Source organism: Arctopsyche grandis, chromosome 5, assembly GCF_051622035.1.
Source record: "Arctopsyche grandis isolate Sample6627 chromosome 5, ASM5162203v2, whole genome shotgun sequence".
Taxonomy (NCBI): domain Eukaryota; kingdom Metazoa; phylum Arthropoda; class Insecta; order Trichoptera; family Hydropsychidae; genus Arctopsyche; species Arctopsyche grandis.
The window spans coordinates 11,416,330-11,437,691 of NC_135359.1; the positions used below are offsets into that span (position 1 = coordinate 11,416,330).

Below are 21,362 nucleotides of genomic sequence, written 5' to 3' on the forward strand. Positions count from 1 at the left end.
GAATAACAATTTCGCCCGAGTGTTGACGCAAGTTCATCGTCACTTCAACAAGTCGAAGCCTTATCAAAACCACCTCCGGCAGTTAATTAAAGCCGCAATCGACAAACCGAATCCCCCTCCCCTTCGTCAAAGCCGCAGCCCTTGTTCGCGACGTGAAACTGTATAGGTCGCATACTTTTACTCGAGACTTGAAGACTTCGACGTTTGAGAGATCGCGGATCGCACACCTCAGGTTAGGGCACACTCGAGCTATGTAAAGTGGGGGATTAGGGCTTTGAGTGAGTGGCGGTAGTAAATTGGTTTTGATGGCCCTGGTGGGTTCGTATAAAGTACACACACACACACACACACAAATGGAGCTTTCTCCCAGAGGCACGAGGGGGAGGAACTCGGAGGAAACGGAAACTGCATTAAGAAAGTCTTAACCACTCGACAGTTCGCTTACTTACTTACTATTGTATTAGTATTCGCGTCTCCGTTCTAAAAGGGCCCAATGTCGATAAGTTAGAGTAAAATTTTCAATTAGTATTAAAGCTAATTTTCAATCTCGTTGTCTCGTGATTTCGACAATGGTACTGAGAGATGGTTTCGAGTACACGCATAACTGTAAACTCAAACGTGTTTTAAAAGTTGATAAAAGTCTACGATCTAAATCGAATTACATCTTATTGTAATCACCGAAACCCTTCACTAAATTGCCAAGATCAGTGACATCGACATATGTATATGTTATGCAATATGACTCTTATCATAATACTAGTCTTCTAATGAATACAGATATGTATATTGTAACGTAGATAATAGGTAATCGGTGCTTGTGGACCGCTTGTTTACCATCACTAATAGCCTGATCGTACGTTCGCGCCAAATAGGCCTTGACGTATGAACAAGCTGTATACAACAGCCAATAAGGTCTCGCGACCCATTGTCCAATGATCTGTCTGTGCTGAGAGTACACGCTGTATTTATAATTTTTCGGAGCTGACTGGCTGACGAATCAAGAACAATAAATTACCTCTACTACTACTCGTTGCGTCTTTCCCACGTCCACGCTACAATATTATGATAAGTCTCGTCCTTTAATTAAATTATATTCTTAAAAAGCCGAAGAAAAATTAATTAAAATAAGCATAAAAAATGCTATGTACATACACCAGCAGTCACATAAAACGGAACGCTTGTGAATTTTACGACTTCGAGGCCATTAAAGGATTATCCCTTTATGTGTAGGGTTTTTAACGACCAAATATTCTAAATATGATTGTTTTCTAAGATTTGAGTTCAGTTTAGTGTGGGTTTTCGAGGAGAAAGCATCAAATTCGAATTTTAACACGTCAACATGAAAAAACGAGCTCAGTTATCATTGCAGAAGAGTGTAAAAATCGCGACATTGGCGAGTTCAGGATTTTCCTTTCGGTCAATTTCCAAGAAAATGGGATGTTCTATATCAACTGTTTCGAGAATACTGGAAAAAAAAAAAGAATCTGGAAGTTTTGATCGTAAGAAGGGGACCGGACTGAAAAGATGCACATCGGAGAGGCAAGACCGTGTAATAACCAGATTATCTTTACAGCAGTGATTCAAAACTGCTGTAGAAATAAGAACAGATGTATCTTCACAATTTTCCATGGAAATCAGCGACTCAACAGTAAGAAGGCGACTCAGAGAAGCTGGACTGCACGGTCGGAAAGCTGCAAAAAAACCACTACTAACCAAGAGAATGAAAAACAATCGATTGGAATGGGCGAAAGCACATGAAAATTGGAGTCCATCAGATTGGCAACGAGTGATACTTTCCGACGAATCAAAGTTTAACCTCTATAGTCCTGATGGTTTTCCGTATGTCCGAAGGAAAGTTGGCGAAAGGTATAATGAAAATTGTACCCTTAAAACTTTTACGCATCCTCCAAGTCAAATGGTCTGGGGATGCTTTTCGTACCATAACATTGTACAATTGGAGTTTCTACAAGGTGCCATCGATGGAAAAAAATATTAAAAAATTTTAGAAGAAAGCTTTGTCCCATCGATGGAAAACCACCTTTCATATTCCGATGATATAATTTTTCAAGATGACTCTGCCCCTTGTCATCGAGCTAAATTGGTGAGTATTCATTTTATTTGATAGCATTGAATATAAATTATAAAATTTCAATCAAAAAACTGAATTTTTTTTTTTACTTTTTTTTAGGTTCGGGACTATTTACAAGAAATGGGTGTAAAGACACTACCATGGCCTGGCAATAGTCCCGATTTAAATCCAATCGAAAATTTATGGATGGGTATCAAGTACAGGATAAGGAAGAACAATGTTACTACTCTTAAATCGTTGAAAGAAATAATAGAAAATATATGGTACGAAAACTTCCCAATCGAAAATTTAAAAACTTTAGTAGATTCCATGCCAAACCGAATAAAAGAAGTTATAAAATCGAAAGGAGCCGCTACAAAATATTAATTTCTTTTTTATAAGTTGTAAATAATAATATGTGACTGTAATAAAATTAAAAATGTATATGTATAGTGTTATTTTCATTTCAAATTTCATTTAACCGTGAAGTCAACGCACGGTCGTAAAATCTGCCCTCCATTAAATTTCTCCCCAACTCATTTTTGTCACCTTTTTTTTTCACGTTTGGTATTACACGAATGCACTATGGTACAACCTATCATTTAAATGACTTTCGGTTTTGGTTTTATATAAGATTACCGAAATTTCACGCAAAAACATGTTTCGCTTAAGCGTTCCGTTTTATGTGACTGCTGCTGTACATAATGTGCATATTTCAAAGAATACATTTGAGTATAATTTTAAGTTTTTCTTTTTCAACGTCTTTTATCGCAAGGTTTGAACTTATGAAAATGCAAAAAATAAATAATTCTTGTCAATATTACTACCGTTCATAAATACAGCGTACCTCACTGTTTAAGCTTTCCTGTGGAGAGGTTGTGGGTTCAAATCTCTGACGGATCTTTATATACATATGTATGTTCAAGTTTGGCCATAGATGTCCCTTTGGGGAAAAACTACTATGGTACATATGGTAAAAATAAAATACATATATAAAATGCGTAAATATAATTTTACACATATATGTATGCATAAATTTATATAAACACTAATTTAAACAATATTTTAGTAAGGCATATCATTTCAATTATTTCGTATAAATGACAAGCTTGTAGAACCATAATTAATGATGCCAGTTATCGTTTTCAGATAAAGCAAAAATGAGTAATAATGGAAAAATGTATGTGGTCAAGTAAATAAATACATACGCATATAAACCATAAACAAACTATATAACGATGATAACGTGACTTTGATTTCGCATGCATATTCGTCATACGTAAAAAGATGTGTTAAACATACGTAGATACTTTATTCAATAGCTTATTAGGCCAATTCGTTCAAAATCGAAGATTAGAATATTCATACAAGGAAAGCTCAACTAGTATCGTATCTAATGGTGCTCTTACCAGCATGTGAATAATGAACCCAATCAAATTTCAGTTTCGAATACAATATGCCGCATTAGTAAGCGAATGCAATTTTGATCGCGCATGTAAATTTTAGTGGAGATGTGAGTGTTCGTGCCGCAATGTAGATGACGTTTACATTTAAATGCACGTGCACTTCAAAGCCGTGGGACTGTTCAAAGGCAGAATTCAAACCTCGCAATGGAATAATCCTTTTGTGTCAGGCATTACTTAAGTGAGGAAACGTGAAATTTCACTGCAATGCATACAAGAACGTACGTACTCTATGCACGAAAGAAATTGGTCTAAATAGAATGATACCAAACTTAAGCAAATGAGAGTAGAGTTATTAAAAAATCTTCGACACTTTAAGGTAAATATTAATGACACTTCCTTTCAAATTTAAATTCACATTAAAAATGAAATAAACAATCTAAACTGTTTTTAATTTATGGATTCAGTTGATGTTTTATTCCTTTTATTTTCATTTTGATGTCTGTATATGATAAAAATCTTAGTAAGATGAGAGATTAAAGTTTTAGCTTCGACTTTAAATACCTTGTTAAAAAACTGTTTTTTAAAAATATTTTTATTACAATGAAAGCCCTCAAAGTCGAAAATTTTCGAAATCGTGGAAACTTTCCGAAGTTTTCTTTATATTTATTTAGATAAAAGAAGTCATATAGCGTTTTAAAATTTAAATCGCACAGATTACGTAAAAATAAATTTAAGATGGAAAATGCGGTGAAAAATTAACGGGAAAAGTTCCTAATCTCTAGCCACGTCCGTATTGGTCTTAAATGGGATCACTTTTTAGTATATTTATACAAAATTAATGCATCTTTTGCATAACTTTTACTCAATTATGTAAGCCAATTAACTTTCATCCCATAAATGCATCGTAATAAGACTACATATAATTGCATCGATTATTTCAATGGCGACACTTTTTTCATGTCGACGCAGTTCTACGTCAAAAAAACTCGCTGCATGACATGGCGTTAAGTAGAAACTAAAGTCTTCAGAATTTTAGATAACATATGCTTGAGACACTACGTTTATATGTATGTATATGTATACATATAATATGTATACCCAAATATCCACTGTGAATGAATAAATCATGAATTTGTGCCGACTTGGAAGGGTCGCGTGTTCGAATCCCACCCCAACCGGTTGGGGACGGAAAAGAGGAACGATGAGGGGTCAAAAGTCTCGGGAATCTCGTGGCCGGATCAGTTTTTGAGGAAATTGCCACCGCCACTCGGAAACACGGAAAGTTACAACTTTTCCCATTTCTGGCTCTGCATCGTCGCGCGATATGATGCCAACTTTCCTGGCCCGAGTTTCTGTTTCGGAATATGAAACTTGTATTAGTTGTACCGACTAATATAATATGACGGTACTTCACTCAACTTTGACCAGGTGCTGCAAACGTAAAAAAAATAAAAACACCCAGGCTGAAGTCAATTGTCAAATTATAATTTCTTGTTGAAATTTACGTAATATACGTTTTTAATTTGATTCGATGATAATGGTGATATTTACAATGTGCCGTGTTTGCGCATATTATATGTAAATAATCAACAAACATATTTAAAAAATAAAAATGCGAACAAATGGTAAAATGTTATGATTTCAATATTGAGCCGTCAAAGTTGTCAATAACAGACAAAATATGTAATATTTTTCATCCGATTATATCGCGTAAGCCCGCCGGGGAAAATGAGATGTCAAAATTGTCATATTGGAAATTACATGAAAATTTATCATATAAAATTGAGCAAATTAATCTAAATTCCGAATGCATCGAACACGCAATTTTGTCTTTATCTCATTTAAATTAGCATCATAGCTTAACCGTGACGTTTGAATTGATTCAAAAATAAAAGCAATCAACGTGTGCAAAGTTTCACAAAAATCACAAACACATTCGCAAAATATCTTACTGCTTCTAATCGAATACGAGCCATAAAAAAATCACTCGAAAGATTTTAAAGCATATTTTCCTAAATCAAATCACATTTTCGAATAAAACATACTTTAGATATTTCCAAATAATATTTAAAATACTGAAGAACAACTCATACATATGTATGAGTTATATAAAATATATAGTATATACAAAAAATCGCGGAAGTTTTTGAGAAGATGAGTGACCTTCTTTTTAAATCACCCATTCGTTCTTTCTATTCAACTCAATCGATGCATATACATACGTACATGCATAGGTATATATGTGGCAGTGGCGTACGGCGAAATTCTCTCTCTTTTTGTCATACAGCCTTACTTTATGTGCGCGAGCAGTATAAAAGAGGAACAGGCTGTTCCCTCTGTATCCTGCTCGCGTACATTAAGTAAAGCCGTACGACAAAAAGAGAGAGAATTTCACCGCACGCCACTGGTATGTATTATAGTATAGTTGATATAATGGAGATAGTGAAGAGATGGCAATGGATGAAAGAAGTGCTCGAATGGCAACCAAGGGAATGTAAACGGGTGCAAGAAAAGCCACAGGGGAAATGAGTGAATGAAATAAGAAAAGTGTGTGGGATGAAAACATGCTCAAAACTGAGACGAATGGAAATGTTTTGTAGATGCCTACATTCATTAGTGGATTATATATGTAAATAGCTGTATATAATGATAATGATCAAAGATTGGCGTTGAAACAATGCTTTTTGCAAAAAAAAATAGTTCACTATTGTCCACCATACTTTACGCTCTTGTTTTTTTAACTACATAATTAATTGAGATGTCTATTGTTATTTAAAGACCACTAAGCCAATGCCGAAATCTAATAATGATAATATATTAACAGTTTTACAATACCCCTCCCCCCCACCCCATATATTTAAACGGTTTAATCTATGCACTAATAATGTACATATGTATGTCTAAAACAGAGGCACGAGCATTTTAAATATTCATAAGTTTGGGAAACACTTTTAGATTGATATAATAATTCCACGATTATCCAAACACATTTCGTATATCGTTTCCGATAGATATCATACGTTTCCTTATTTCGTAAATTAGAATTGCTAAAGGGGTGGATTTCACTATCAATTTGAAAAATCTTTGAATCCAGGGGCTTTAAGACGTGGGAGCGGCAACACCGGGGCGGGTCCCCAATCATTAAGGCACGTCTTTGTTGCGCTACCCCTTGATGGATTGGTCGCGGGGTCCGCATATTCACAAAGAATCCCTTATCACGAAAGGTGCTCGCACCCATCCCTCCTCCATCCCCTTTTCACTCACGCCGACAAATGAACGATTATTCCCGCAAATGGATCGGCCGAGATTCATGACAGCTCGCACACGCCAGAAAACAACCCCTCCGCATAATACGAGAGTGATGCTTTTCAGCCAATACGTAGTTTCCTGCCTTCTCTTGTGTTGTAGCAAAAGAAGGGCCAAATTGATATCAGGAATACGGTCGGTATATGATGAAAGTATTTACAATATCATAAATCAAGCAGATTCTTAAAAGCAAAATTTGAAACGTCAAACGATGCAATATACTTGTTTTCGAACAGCTAATATGTATTGTTTTTTATTACACTCGTCTTAAAAGAGTTCTCCAAAGCGACGAGTGTGGTATATAGATTAAAAATTATTAATAATATATATATATACATATAAACCCATACATTTACATTAAACACAACATATATGTATGATCAAACATTGTATAGAAGTATTGTTACTATTATTTTATTTTATTTTATTTTTTATTTAATTTACACCAAGAAGGCCTAACAGGTAAACCCAATGCACCTTCCTAGCCAAAAACAATTATATAAACATATATGTACACCATCCATATATACACAAATTCTTACACGTATACACAAATACACATACATACATTCATAAATATAAAAATACACATATATACATATACATACATACACACCTACACATATATATATATATATATATATATATATATATATATATATATATATATATATATATACATATACACATACACATACACATACATTACATACATCCATAAACATACAAACATTATACATGCATATACACATAAACACATAAATACACATAAATAAAGATAAATTACTCATATATATATATATATATATATATATATATATATATATATATATATATATATATATATATATATATATATATATATATATATATATATATATATATATATATATATATATATATATATATATATATATATATAAATAAATAAAAAATAGCATACATATATAAATAAAGATAAAACCAACATACATACACATTATGCTAAATAATAAAATTACTAAATGAAAACAACATGTGTATGATGAAGTAAAAACATCAAGGCTCCCAGAAAGCAGGTTAAATAGTCGAATGGCTCTTGAAAGGGGTGAGTCATCAAGCACATTAGTTCTGGCCCGAATAGGCAGGAATAGAGTTCTGTAGCGAGACTCTCTCAGTTTCTCAGGTACTCTAAGTTTAAGATTACACAGAACTTCAGGAAGATGACATTCACCCCTTAGAATTTTTAGAAATTATTATACGAGACAAATACAATCATCGAACCACAGAGACATCTATGGACAAATTTGCAGCATTTATACAAATCAGCGAAAGTTGAGATGCTGAAAAACTAGAAATTTTTCGAGAAAATGGGTAAAGGTTGCCAATTTGTTGGAACTGTTTCAATGAAAATCAGATAAATTAGCAAACCCTGATAGAAAACGATCGACCTGGAGTCACTTATACAGAGTCTGGCCAGCAGCAACAGAAAGGGATTGAACCCGAGACCACTTTGTTTGAAAGTATTATATGCTGCTATATGAACGTTCATAATGCAATTTGGCAAATTCGTAGGGCAATAGTTGATAAAAAAATAAATAGAATATGCTTACAGGTAAATAATCTCCATGTGTTAAATGAAATCTCCTACCTTTCCTGCAAACCTGAAAAATTTTATTTCAAATTTATTAACATATATGTAGATATTAATCAAATTTGCACAACCATATAAAACAACGTGAAACAAACCAGCAGAATGTAGTCTCCAAGGCAATAATTAAAGCGCCTTTTCCAATCATCTTCTTCAATATATGTATACACATAAATAATGATTTTTTTTTATTTAAATTCAATCCATACAAAACAAATGAATTTATTTTTCACACGCGATGGAAAATTTCAACACTCGAATAATTTAAACTGCTTCAAAATTTTTTTCCTGAATTGTAATCGTACATGAGTGAAACGTAAAGGAGGTTTGTAAAATAAGCACTCACCGAAATTGACGATTTTCAGTTTCCTTCGCGAATGATATCAATATGTGTTGATTGATATCGTTTATAATGAATTGAAACGTTTAATATTCGCGTAAAATTTTTACCTATTGTGAGTCTCGTACGTTATTTGTCAACTGAAATTGAATAAAAATTAACAAGTGAATTAAATTTATTTTCTAAGTTCAAATGTACATATTTATATGCATTTAAAATTTTATTGAAGCTTTTTAAAAATATAATACTTACTTTTTTTATTATTAAATTCATTAAATTAAAACCTCATAGTGCTTACTGTTTTTTTTAAGCTATAAAATTGTATGAGCCCTTGTTAACGTATTTATATATTTCGATTTTTCTTTCACAATTTTTTTCGACCCCTTAAACACGTGTGCTCTTCACGAGCAAATTAAGTATAATCCTTCAATCAATTTGATGAAAATAAAAAAAAATCACTTAATTTAATTAACCGGAAGTGGTATATTTTCCTCTTAGAAAAATCAGAAATGTTTTGTCCACTCGATTTTTTCCACACCCCTGAACGTATTAAGTTAAAAATTTATATTCGTATTATTTATGTGTTAACTTAGAGTTGATTAGGTTTTGGTCAGAATTCGTGAACCGCAAGTAGTAATTTTTTTAAAAACAATTTTTCATTATTTTATTTTGATCTTTTAAATTATTTTTATTTTCTTGATATTCACTGTGTATAATATTTATAATGAGCTGAAGTAATTAAAAAAAATTGAACAAAATCCGACAACCGGAAGTAAAACTTTTGTCTTGTTTCTGTACATGTACATACATACATACATATGTATGCATGTTTCATTATCAAATTTTGTTTTGTCACCTTCTTATATTTCTCAAATACATACATAAAGTCGTGGGTTATTCACATCCGATTTTTTTTGTATGTATTATATAATATGTACAGCTTTCAAAGTCTTGCAACTCGATACTTTGCGGATGAAAAATTTCATAATTCTCTTGAAAGTTTCACCCAAGGTTGACCCTGAAACTTCCGAGACCTTTCAAGATTAAATTCTGTAGTCCTCACATCCATGGGTAGGTAAAAGCGTGTACGAGAAAGTTTCTCGTCAATTAGTCGATATTTGGTACAGCCTCGCCCTCTCTCTATACGATTTAATTTGAAACTTAAAAAGTTTTATACGAGTTCTCGAATATGCGTGCTAAGCACTAGTATTTGAATATCCGAAATTAGAAACGTTATTAATATGTATTTCAATTTTTTTTTTATATAATAATTTATGTACTTACATATGTACATATGAATATTTACGTACCAAAACTATTTTTGTCCATCCGGCTTAGGATGATTCTTAGGTAAAACACATATGCTGTCCTTTTCATCCCATTTCGACCAATGGCATTGTTCTACTGTCTGCACGAAATGTTATTGGTCGAGAGGCGGTGAGGGAGATAGCAAGTGCGTTTTTCCCAAGTCATGCAATTTTTCTTAAAATTACTGCTACATTTTTTTTTTATTAATATACCAAAGAATTTTTATTGTAGCCATTTCATCGTTTTTATAGACACGTCTTTCGAATATATTCAGAAACTATCGAAAAATATTGATTTTTTTTCAACTTTTTGAGTTTTAAAAACTATTCATAGTTTTCGTTGTAAAGAAACCGGTCGGGCGGGTGGCGATTTTGAACTTTGAACTTTGAAGCTCAAGCAATGCTCATTTATATTTGAAACTATTGATAAAATATTTTAAAATACTGACTTTATAAACATACTTCCGTGTGATGATTTATTATTTCCAAGCTATGAATTAATTTTCCCTTCCATGTCCTCTCACCCTTACAAAGACACCAAAGGATATATATACATACTTTTATATTCCGATACGGTGATGATATTGTCATATTGTCAAATAAAAAAATCATTCAATATATGTACATATTATAGTTTACTACAGCCATACACCGCAGCGTCTTCATATATTTTATATATTATATAATAAATAGCGTTTTATAGACTTTTGTCTCGTTTTTCGCGCAACATCAATAAACGGGAACAGAGGCTGTTTGTTGCCAAAATTATATTCGCAGTAGACAATAAATTGATCTTCCGGTTTCCGCAAAAGACGTCAAGCGTCGAATAATGAACCGGTTCCAAGTGATTGATGATGGCCTCATATTCCGGATCCCCACCGAATCCTAATATAGTTCTCGCTTATCGATCAGCATACAAACACTATTATTGTATATGTATAATACTGTACTGTCAGCTTACATTGACAAATCATTACATACATACATATGCATACGTATGTATGTATATATGTATGTACAGAGTATTCCAAACTATTATACACCTAGTTGTACCTAAGTTTAAAATAACATACATCTTTCTTTGGCCAAACGGGAGCAGAATGTTTCAAGTATTATACATGTTTACATATGTTTCTCTTAAATTTGGATATTTAAATCCATTTTAAGATATTGTTCTAAAAATTAAGAGCCAACTCTTAAAAGTATCGAAAATACATAGTTTAGTTAATATTTGTCTGAATTGGGTTTAAATCATTAAACCAACTAGTTATCTAACCTAAAAAATTTAATTCTGGCATTGTTCAATGATATTCATATATGTAGAAATTAATTTTATAGCCTAGAGGCATGCATATATGAATTATTAGATTGGCATGAATGAGTTGAAGAATGGTAGAGTTGCCATATTATACATATGTACATGTGACGCTTAAATCATTGTGGCGCTCCGCCGAGTCTCATTTTACTCTACCGCTTATGTCTCCTTACAACCAGATCCCACATATTATATATACATAAGCATTTATGATTTTAGCGATATTAAAAGCGACTCGAATATATGTATGCAGCTTTGTTGTGTTTGCAGCTTTGTACTTTTTTCTCACTCACTCACATTTTGATATTAGTCGAAGTTATTAGCAACTTGTAGTTGAAGTATATTTTCATATACGAAACTCGAAGCTCCAAGTTTGGCGAATGTCGCCATTATTAAGCTCTACCTCACCCTCCCAACCAGCTTCTTTCGATCTTTGCCAGTTTGGACTTCGGCACATGTGCCCACGGTCCGATAGACAGAGATTCCGTTCGGGTCCATTAATCAATCTGCAAGGAATGAGATAGATCTTCCAGTTTTCACGCACCCGAAATTGAACTTCGTGAAACAAATTGCCGCTTTATTCCGACATTTAGGACGATTTGTCTCGAGACTGGGAAAATACTCCATTGTATTATCTATCCCCCGAACGGTGGCCATAACTCTTGATATCTCTATGTCGGTCTGTAGTTAATCCGTCTTGTTATTTTCCGGCGAAATGGTGGGTCGTCAAAAGTTTGGCAAGCTGTGGCCGAAAGGTCAGAGTCCCGAGCCCTAGAACACAAAGACCCAACTTCGGCTCGGCATTGTTTCGACCGCAAACAATAACAGTCAATAAAGACAACACGACGTTAATGGGCGATCCCACCTCCCTCCCTCTTTGGGATTGTGCGTTTGTGAAACCCCCCCTGAATGATCGATTTGCGTTCCGGGCATTCGGGAATTAGGTGGAATTTAATATAATATAATACAAAATTGTATAATATAAGAGGTATCCGAAATGCGGTATTAATAAGAGGCTGTACGTTTCAACTACATAAAATTGACGCTATATGCCTCTCATATTGTTTTCTAATATTATACATGAGCTTCCACCTTATAAATAGAAAGCTAAAAAGTGACAAAAACTGATCCATAACTTTATATTTTTTGTTATTGTCTTTCTTTCCTTTCATCTACTTTAATAGACATGTGTTTATAATGGTTCGGTAATTACTAGTCAAATGTGAACCAGTCACAGGACAACCGGTCGCTCTAGATCGGTCACACGTGATCACCCGTCACACTAAAACTGGTCACACCCTAAAACTGGTCACACCCTAAAATCGGTTAACCAGTTTTCTCGTGACCGATTTTAGGGTGTGACCAGTTTTCTCGTTTTCTCGACTGATTCACATATGACTAGTAGTCCGTTTACCGTTTATAATTCACTTAGTGGTAGATAGTAAATATCGTGTACAACATAATATTCAGCATAAAACGTGATGATATTGATCATTTTTCGCCCTTAAGTGAATGTAATGGGTGTGAATTAGCGCTTCCAATCCTGGAAGGTTTCTTCAGCACCGGTATTGCGGTGCTGGGAATTTTCGATCTTGGGATCCCGGTGTTAGCACCGGGAAATTAAATGTATAAGAAAAAAATGTTCAATTGCATATTTTCATATTTTAAAAATGTTCAATTGCATGTTTTCATATTTTAAAAACGTTCAATTTAATTTTGCAAACTCTATACATATAATACTGGACATATAAATATTATAATTACATAGATTTACTTACATCAAAATAGAAATCTTCACCGCGTAACGAGACCTGAACACTTAAAATCCACAGTGCGACTGAGAAACAATGGATCTTGTTCGATCCTGAATATCACAGGTCTCATAAAAAGAAAAATTTCAATATATGCATCAAACATCATTTCAGTTGAGCACAATATCTGCAGCATAATTCATGCCGTTCATACCATTTCGTTGAACTGGTGAGCTGGCGTCGAAACGCTCAGAGCGAACAAATGGACTATGATTGTCATTATTCATTATATAGTGTTGTTTTATGTTTTTTCCTTATTATTTTTGTAAAAATAAAATTTTTAAAGAAATTTCTGCCAGCACCGTAATCCCGGTATTCAAACGTTACAATACCGGGATTCACGGTACCAGAAAACACCGGGATCCCGGGATTGGAAGCCTGTGTGAATCATCTCTGGTTTCAACAAGATGTTGCCACATCATACAAATCATTAAATAATCGCTTTGTATACTGTGCTTGAAATTCAATAATAACTTAAACAGCGAATCCAATTGGCCTCCAAGGTCATTACAATTTAACTCCTAGTAACTTCAAGATCATTACGATTTAACTAACATTATTTGGGTTTATATAAAAAATAAAATATATACCTAATATTTATGCATATGTAAGAAAATACATGAATACATTCATAAATATTTCAAACTCTAGAGGCAACGTTTGATATGCCAATAATTCGATGCAAACTTTTAGATAGAATAAAAAATTCTTATGTTGACTTCCACGCAATTTTAAGCAGCCTTTATAAATGTAAATTATAATAAATAATATAAATTTGTATGTACATATGTATAAATTAAGCTGCCTGTGATTGTTCCAAGAATTTTTTGTTATTATTTATTTATTTATTTATTTATTTTAAACAGACCATTGTGGCATAACAGGAATTCCTAAAGCGCCACAATGGTCAAAAAATATAACACAAAAAAGAAAAAAAACAAAATAACAATTAAACATAAACATAAATACATAAAAAATAGCATTTATAATAACAGATAAAGTAAAAATATCAAATAAAATATAGCATAAGGAATGCCTTGCGCCTACAGCCAGTTTCAATAAATATGTAAGAAACAACTACAAATACAAAACATCCCTGTAAGGCCCAAATGGAAGAGAGTTAATCAAAATTTCACTCATAAATCACAATCAATCATGAAAACAATGATGAGCGCAGACTACCAGATAAATGGGTTAGAGTAATTTCCGACAATTTACGCTCACTAAGGTGGAAAATATCACATTCAGTCTCGGCAGCAACGATTTCATTATACAGTAAGGTATTATACTTTATGTTATGTATGTATACAGTAGACTTGAAATTGAGTTTATGTCTGCAAGTTTAATGGATATTTTTATATTTTCATATATACATTTATTCGTTGAATCTTTCTTCTTTCATTCCATGAAATTGTTCTCAATAATGAAAACATTTTTTATTTCACTCTCATTTCAACAAATACTAATAATATTGTTGCGTAGGGGTGGGTGGAGGATCCAAGTAAAAGGCCAACAATCGTTTCACAGCATTTATTGATGATTAAGGAGATACACGCAGTGTCACGGCTAAGTCCAGAATGCCCTGATATCGCCTACGTACCGCCTTATAAAGGGTAGATCTCTCAGGACGCCTAATCTGTTTACCTGTTGTATAGTCACGTATTCGGATATGTATTTCCCCGATATTGGGTCTCCCCGTACCGATTCTGAGAAATAACTAATATCGGTCATTGTTTAGCCTAAATGCACTTAGAGTCCAGATATAATCTTTGGAAGTAAGTGCATGCATTTAGTTAATCCGATAACAGATATCCGTTGGTCTAAGTACAATTCGCTCAATCCACGGCGTTCGTAACAATATGTATGTAAAGGCAGCAATTAATTTGTCATTTGTTTGCTCATAAACAAATATTCATAAATACACAGTTTTAAGATAATATTATAGAGCACGTAATTATGCTACTAGTAAATCGTTGACTCAAGTGGTTTATAGAAGATGTTTTAATAGTTCATGTGTATTTAATTTAATTAGAATAACCTCAATGTGAATATTTTAATAAAACTCATTCTATTTTATTTTCAGGTGGAGATGGTGGGACGTTATCCATAACAGTGATGGACAACCAGTATCAAAAAGTATCAATAACATGTTCGGGGTCCATTAGTCCTCAAGATTTTGCAATTCTGCCCAAACTAAACAACTTGGACATCCAATCATTGGACTTCAGAGAATGTCCACTGCCGCCTATTTCATTCATGAACACAATGGAAGCGATGAACTTAAAGCCTTCAACTCTTCGTTCTTTGATGTTTTCAACATCTAGTAACATATCCCACTTCAATAAGACTCATTTGAAAGGTTTAGAAGGGCTGACACGCCTTACAATTCAAGGAAAATCCGTAGTCGACTTTACTGAAAATTTCTTCGACGGTATGAAAAATCTGTCTTGGATCGTACTACGAACTTCATCAGTCCGACTCCTTCCTAACCTTTTCAAATCACTACCCAAATTGATGACTTTGGAAATAGGCCGAAACGATCTTCAACGATTGCCTGCGGGCATTTTCAAGCACTTGCCCTCGTTGATCAATTTGAATTTGTGGGGCTGCAAATTGTCCAATGTTACTTCTGATATGTTTATTGGTCTTGACAAATTGGATTCCTTAGACCTGAGCTCGAACGAACTAGAAACTTTACCAGCTGATTTATTCCGCAACGTTCCAAAGCTAAGGATTTTAAATTTAACTGGCAACAAAATCACACATTTTCCTGAAAATCTCTTCTCTACGAATTCTTATTTGGAGGAAATCAGAATGAACAACAATAAAAATACCATAGAAACTCTACCAGAATATTTTTTGAGCAACTTAACATCCCTGACCGATGTCCTTCTATCGTCGAGCAATATTCAGAATGTTCCTGAAACTTTGTTTGAGGGTTCGAACCAGATAAAAAATATCGATTTAAAATATAATTTGCTAGAAAAAATTCCTGAAAACTTGTTTCGTGATCAAGAAAATTTGTTGAACTTACATTTGGAGTCCAATGAAATATCTTACATCGACGACAAAGCGTTTAGTAATTTAAAGAATCTGAAATTGCTGAATTTGAAACATAATCGTATCACCAATATTACCAGGTAATTAATTCTTCTAAATTATCTTATTTCATTTTCTTATAAGACTTAAGTGTATTTTTGGTCAGTATTCTGTCAAATAGTAAGTACATACATACATACATATGTTTAGGTATAAATATTACATAAATTGATGTACAAAATACTTACTTCTTTGAGATAAGTATGTATTGTAGATTGTGTTTAAGCACTGAATAATATCGATACTATTTATAAAAAAATTATAGATATCCTGGCCGATTGTATACTGTCATAATTTTATAAAATATTATAAAACTAATTATAGAAAGAGCGCTTATATTACAATATGTATATGTGTTTGTTTATTTTTACAGATACGTTTTTAAGTCTTTGAAATCTATCACGGAAATAATTCTGCGCCACAACAACATCGAAATTATCGATGAAGATGCATTCTCATCTCAGCCATCATTAGAAATACTCGATTTGTCTTACAATCGCCTAACTTTGTTGATAGGAGGGAGTTACGTTTACAATAATCCTAATTATGAACGGCGATCTCCTTTCCAAAACCTTGGAGCTTTAAAACATCTCAATCTTAGTCATAATTCCATTACAGAAATTTTTGAAGATTGGAGATTAAATTTAAGGCTTGACAATCTAGATCTCAGCTTCAACAATATATTTAGATTAGAGGTTAGTCTTTTAATCTATGATTTTATATTATTTAATGTTGATTATTTCAATTCGTTTAAAAATATATATTAGAATACTCAATATACATATTTCAATTACAAATTTACCACATATGTAAGTTTTAAATAATTTTTTTTTTTTCAGTTTAATGATTTCCATTTCTTGACATCTGAAATCAATGTCGATTTGAGAAACAACAATATAAGTGAAATTGATTTCAAAAAAGCTAATGAAATTATAGATGGCCAAGATCCAAATATCTTCAAACAGAAGCCTTCTATTATAATTTGGATCCAAAACAATCCATTAAATTGCGATTGTACCTTATACGACTTCTATCTTTATCTGAAAGATGAAACATCGAAAGTCAAAAAATTTGTCAATGTTAATACTGGTGACAGTGTATGCTTTGCGCCAAACGTACTCGCCGGTTCTCGTCTTATAGACTTGAAGCCGGAGCAGTTAGTTTGTCCATATGATAATCTCAAAACTTCAAAACCACTCTGTCCAAAAAACTGTACATGCAATGTACGGCCGCACGATCGAAGCTTAATTACCAATTGCACAGCATCAAATCCCACTATTCCATTCATGCTGCCAAATATTGAAGGACAGTTAAACTTCATCGAATTTCACTTTGAAAACAATTCATTGGAACATTTGTCAGATTTGTTCAAAAATAGAAATCAACTATCCCAAATAAAAAGACTGTATTTATCTGGCAACAACATAACATCTATAACAGCGGATGATATTCCAAGCCATATAGAGGTAATTGTCAATTGAATCATAAATTATGTTGCAAATCGAACTATTATCTAAATATATAAACAATTTATCTTTAAAATAACATAAAATCTTAATTTGACTTAAGATTTCATTTTCTCACTAGTTTTGAGGATTGTTTTATCTTAGTTTTATTCACTAGAAACGTCGATTTTCATAGTTTATAATCATGATCAGAATTTAATTATTATATTCTTATATTTCAGATTTTGGATTTAAGGGACAATCAGTTGTCACATATGAATTCGTCAGTTTCGAGTGCTTTAAGTAATTCTACCACTCTAGAAAAAATATACTTATCTGGAAATCTGATTGCTTGTGATTGTGAAAATGTTCATTTTATATCGTTCATTAGGGAAAATTTTAAAAAGGTATGTTTTATAATTCCTATCAATCATTCTTTATCTACATACATGTGTTTCTTTTATTATAAAACTTTGTACTGTTTCAGATTAAAGATTTCCCCTTGATGAAATGTTCTGATGGAACGCTGCTAAATACGAAATTAGACAAAAATTTATGCGGAACACCTCCTGCTGTAATTGCCTCCAGTATCACCCTTGCTATTGCAGGAATTCTATTAGGCATATTAGCTGCACTTTATTACAAATATCAGCAAGAGATTAAAGTTTGGATGTATGCCAAGGGTCTCTGCCTTTGGTTCATCACTGAAACTGAAGTCGACAAGGACAAAATATATGATGCGTTTATTTCATTTTCACACAAAGATGAAGACTTTGTTATCAATAAGCTTCTGCCAGAATTAGAAGAAGGACCAAATCCTTTCAAAATATGCTTGCACTTGAGAGATTGGACTGTGGGTGAATTCATTCCAACGCAAATCATCAGATCAGTTCAAGACTCGAGAAGAACTCTAGTAATTTTGTCCCCGAACTTTATCAAATCCGTATGGGGAATAATGGAATTCAGAGTTGCTCACAAGCGTGCCTTAGAGGAGGGTAGAGCGAGAGTTATTATTGTTTTGTATGGAGACATTGGACCTACTGACGATTTAGACCCTGAATTAAAGATGTACTTATCTCTGAACACGTATGTGAAATGGGGCGATCCATTGTTTTGGAGTAAAATTAGGTATGCACTCCCTCATCGTCAGAAAAATGGCAATTTGATGCCAACACACAACGGATGGGGTAGAAAAAACATTGATGACAAACAAGAATTGTTCTCTTCGACGACTCCAGGCACTCCTCTTGGACAAAACACCCCTCCGGCACATCAAGCACACACCAACCCATTGATGAATCACGTGAATTCCATTCCGAATGGCAAGTTCGTGTATAATAACGAAACGATTACAATGAGTGGTTTGAAAGTTAACGGAAATGCGAAACACAGTGATGTTTGAAGTTTTTTTGACATTTATTGACTTCAAGTGCAGATTTTCTAAGAGTTAAATAAATAAATTCAATGGTGCAAGTTGTTCATACGACTATTGAGGTGCCTGGTGGAATATGAGATTAATTTTATCAGTACAAAAAAGACTGACTGGTGTTATAATACTAATGTTATTTTATATGGAGCGACAATGATCTGAATGACTTATTTAAGGCTAAAGAATATTTTAGAATATGACAACACATTACGTAAAAAGATTTAATGTCTTATACAACTCTGTTTTATCGTAGAGAAATAAAGCTTTCAAATGGAATCATAATCCTATAGACCTAATTCTCTACTTGAGAATTTTAAATGCATCAAATTGTTTTATTTGTCATATCTTTATTCTTAAATAGCCCTCAAGTGTCAGTGAGCGTTGCTCTGTAATTATTTGTATAAAACTAAACTTTTTAAATATTGTACAGCCTGTGATTTTATTGGTATAGTTGTAGCTTTGTCATTGTTTTAAGAAACACTGAAAGAATTGTTTTAATTATTTTTAGCCATTTTCTCTTTCATCTCCAACTATCTCGAATCTGCCATATTTAATATTCTTTACTATCATTGTTTCCGTTTATTTGTTTTGAGAAAAAAATATTTTTTTACTGCATAGACTTAAATATACATTAATTACTATGATATACATTTTATACAAAACAAAATGTATTATTACAACATTATATTAAAAACTTATTCCTTATTTACTTGTTATTAATTTTACATTATGATTTTAACTTTCTGAATTGAAAGACATTTTACATTTAGGTAAATTGTTTAGTTTGTTCCATTCTAGTGAATTTTTAGTTAGCAAATGTGCATCTACTGTACTTTTTAATTTATAACATATATGTGCACAAATATAATAAATAAGAATAATTTAATTTTTTTTTTAATATCAAATCATCTTTAAGTATAAACTTAAAATTAAATCAAATTAATTTTACTTCCTGACTGATTTGAATTGTTTTTAAATGTTAAGTTTGTACATTGTTTTACAAATGGCTTAGTCCTTTTTACCTCACTGTATGTTTTGTCATATTAATTTTTGTACAGAGATTTTTCGCAATTTTTTGTAGCTACTCATTTATTTGACTTGGTTTATTCCATTATTGTCTTTGTTCCAAAATAAACCTTATCTGAAAATTATTTTAGATATGATTTTAGTTACAGCTTTATTATGTAAAGCTTAGTTAGTATTAAGGAAAATCGAGAAAAAGCATTTTATTTTGTACAATAAAAAATAATTTTTCTTTAACTCCTGCTTTATTTAATAATTCCCCAATTTACATCGTTATAAAGACTACTATTCTATTTTATCGATACATTTTAAAAAAATGTGCTCGTAAAGGAAATTACCACTTCATAATAATCTTTTTATTTTATTTATCCTGTCTGCACCCGAGACGAGACATCTTCTACAGCTACACTGTTGAAAACAACTTATAAAAAAGCATATTTATGGTAGATTGATGATGAATCATCGATTTGAACCACATCTTCAATAAATAAAACTAACAAGTAGGAACAGGCCAAATCATTTGTAGATAAAATTGATGGGCATCATTAAATGACTTTTGTACAAAAATAGCTAATTATGCTTTTCATGTTAACATTAGTATATACGCATCCTCTGTATTGGGAAGAAAACCTTTGATGAAAAAATATGATTTTATTGAAATCACAAGTTCAAGTAGAGAGGATTTTCTGAAATCCAAAAATTGTGTTCAAATTCAAGCTTATCTTAGTTTGATATTCACAAAAATTAATTGTAATATCAAATGGTTAATCGAAACAATGAGAAATAAAACAACCAACATGAAACAAGACAACTTGAAAGTTGAAGAAATAATAAGGCAAATTTCAATTTACAAAACCACAAGGAATATTCACAGCTGTACCTTCGACGGCTGACTAAAAATGATATGAGAATTTAAAAAAAATAAAAACCACTATCAATAAATAAAAGACGCATTTTTTAAACCCTCCTATCTCATAAACGAAAGAAAAACCAACATAAATCATTGTAATATTCGAATTTAATGGGTAAAACCTAGTAAAGATTGATTAGTCTTCACTCTGATAACATAAAAACGTAATTTTTTGTTGCTCGATGTTATTAAAAACAAACAAAAAATCATGGACGCATATTTATGAAATTAATTCATTTTGTTGAATGCTTTTATAAAATTCTACACAAGATT

General features: G+C 32.4%; 1 protein-coding gene across 2 annotated transcripts in view; it reads left to right on the top strand.

Moving 5' to 3' along the window:
- The window catches only part of LOC143912085 (protein toll-like), a 189,722-nt gene extending 169,308 nt beyond the window's left edge, over positions 1-20,414 (top strand). For both annotated transcript variants that reach the window (XM_077431255.1, XM_077431256.1), the window contains 5 exons: positions 15,267-16,323; positions 16,656-16,977; positions 17,122-17,748; positions 17,970-18,134; positions 18,215-20,414. In XM_077431255.1, the coding sequence (XP_077287381.1) occupies positions 15,267-16,323; positions 16,656-16,977; positions 17,122-17,748; positions 17,970-18,134; positions 18,215-19,129 (3,086 nt within the window). In that variant the 3' untranslated portion in view covers positions 19,130-20,414. The remainder of the gene's footprint in view (positions 1-15,266; positions 16,324-16,655; positions 16,978-17,121; positions 17,749-17,969; positions 18,135-18,214) is intronic.
- The last annotated feature ends 948 nt before the right edge of the window (positions 20,415-21,362 follow it).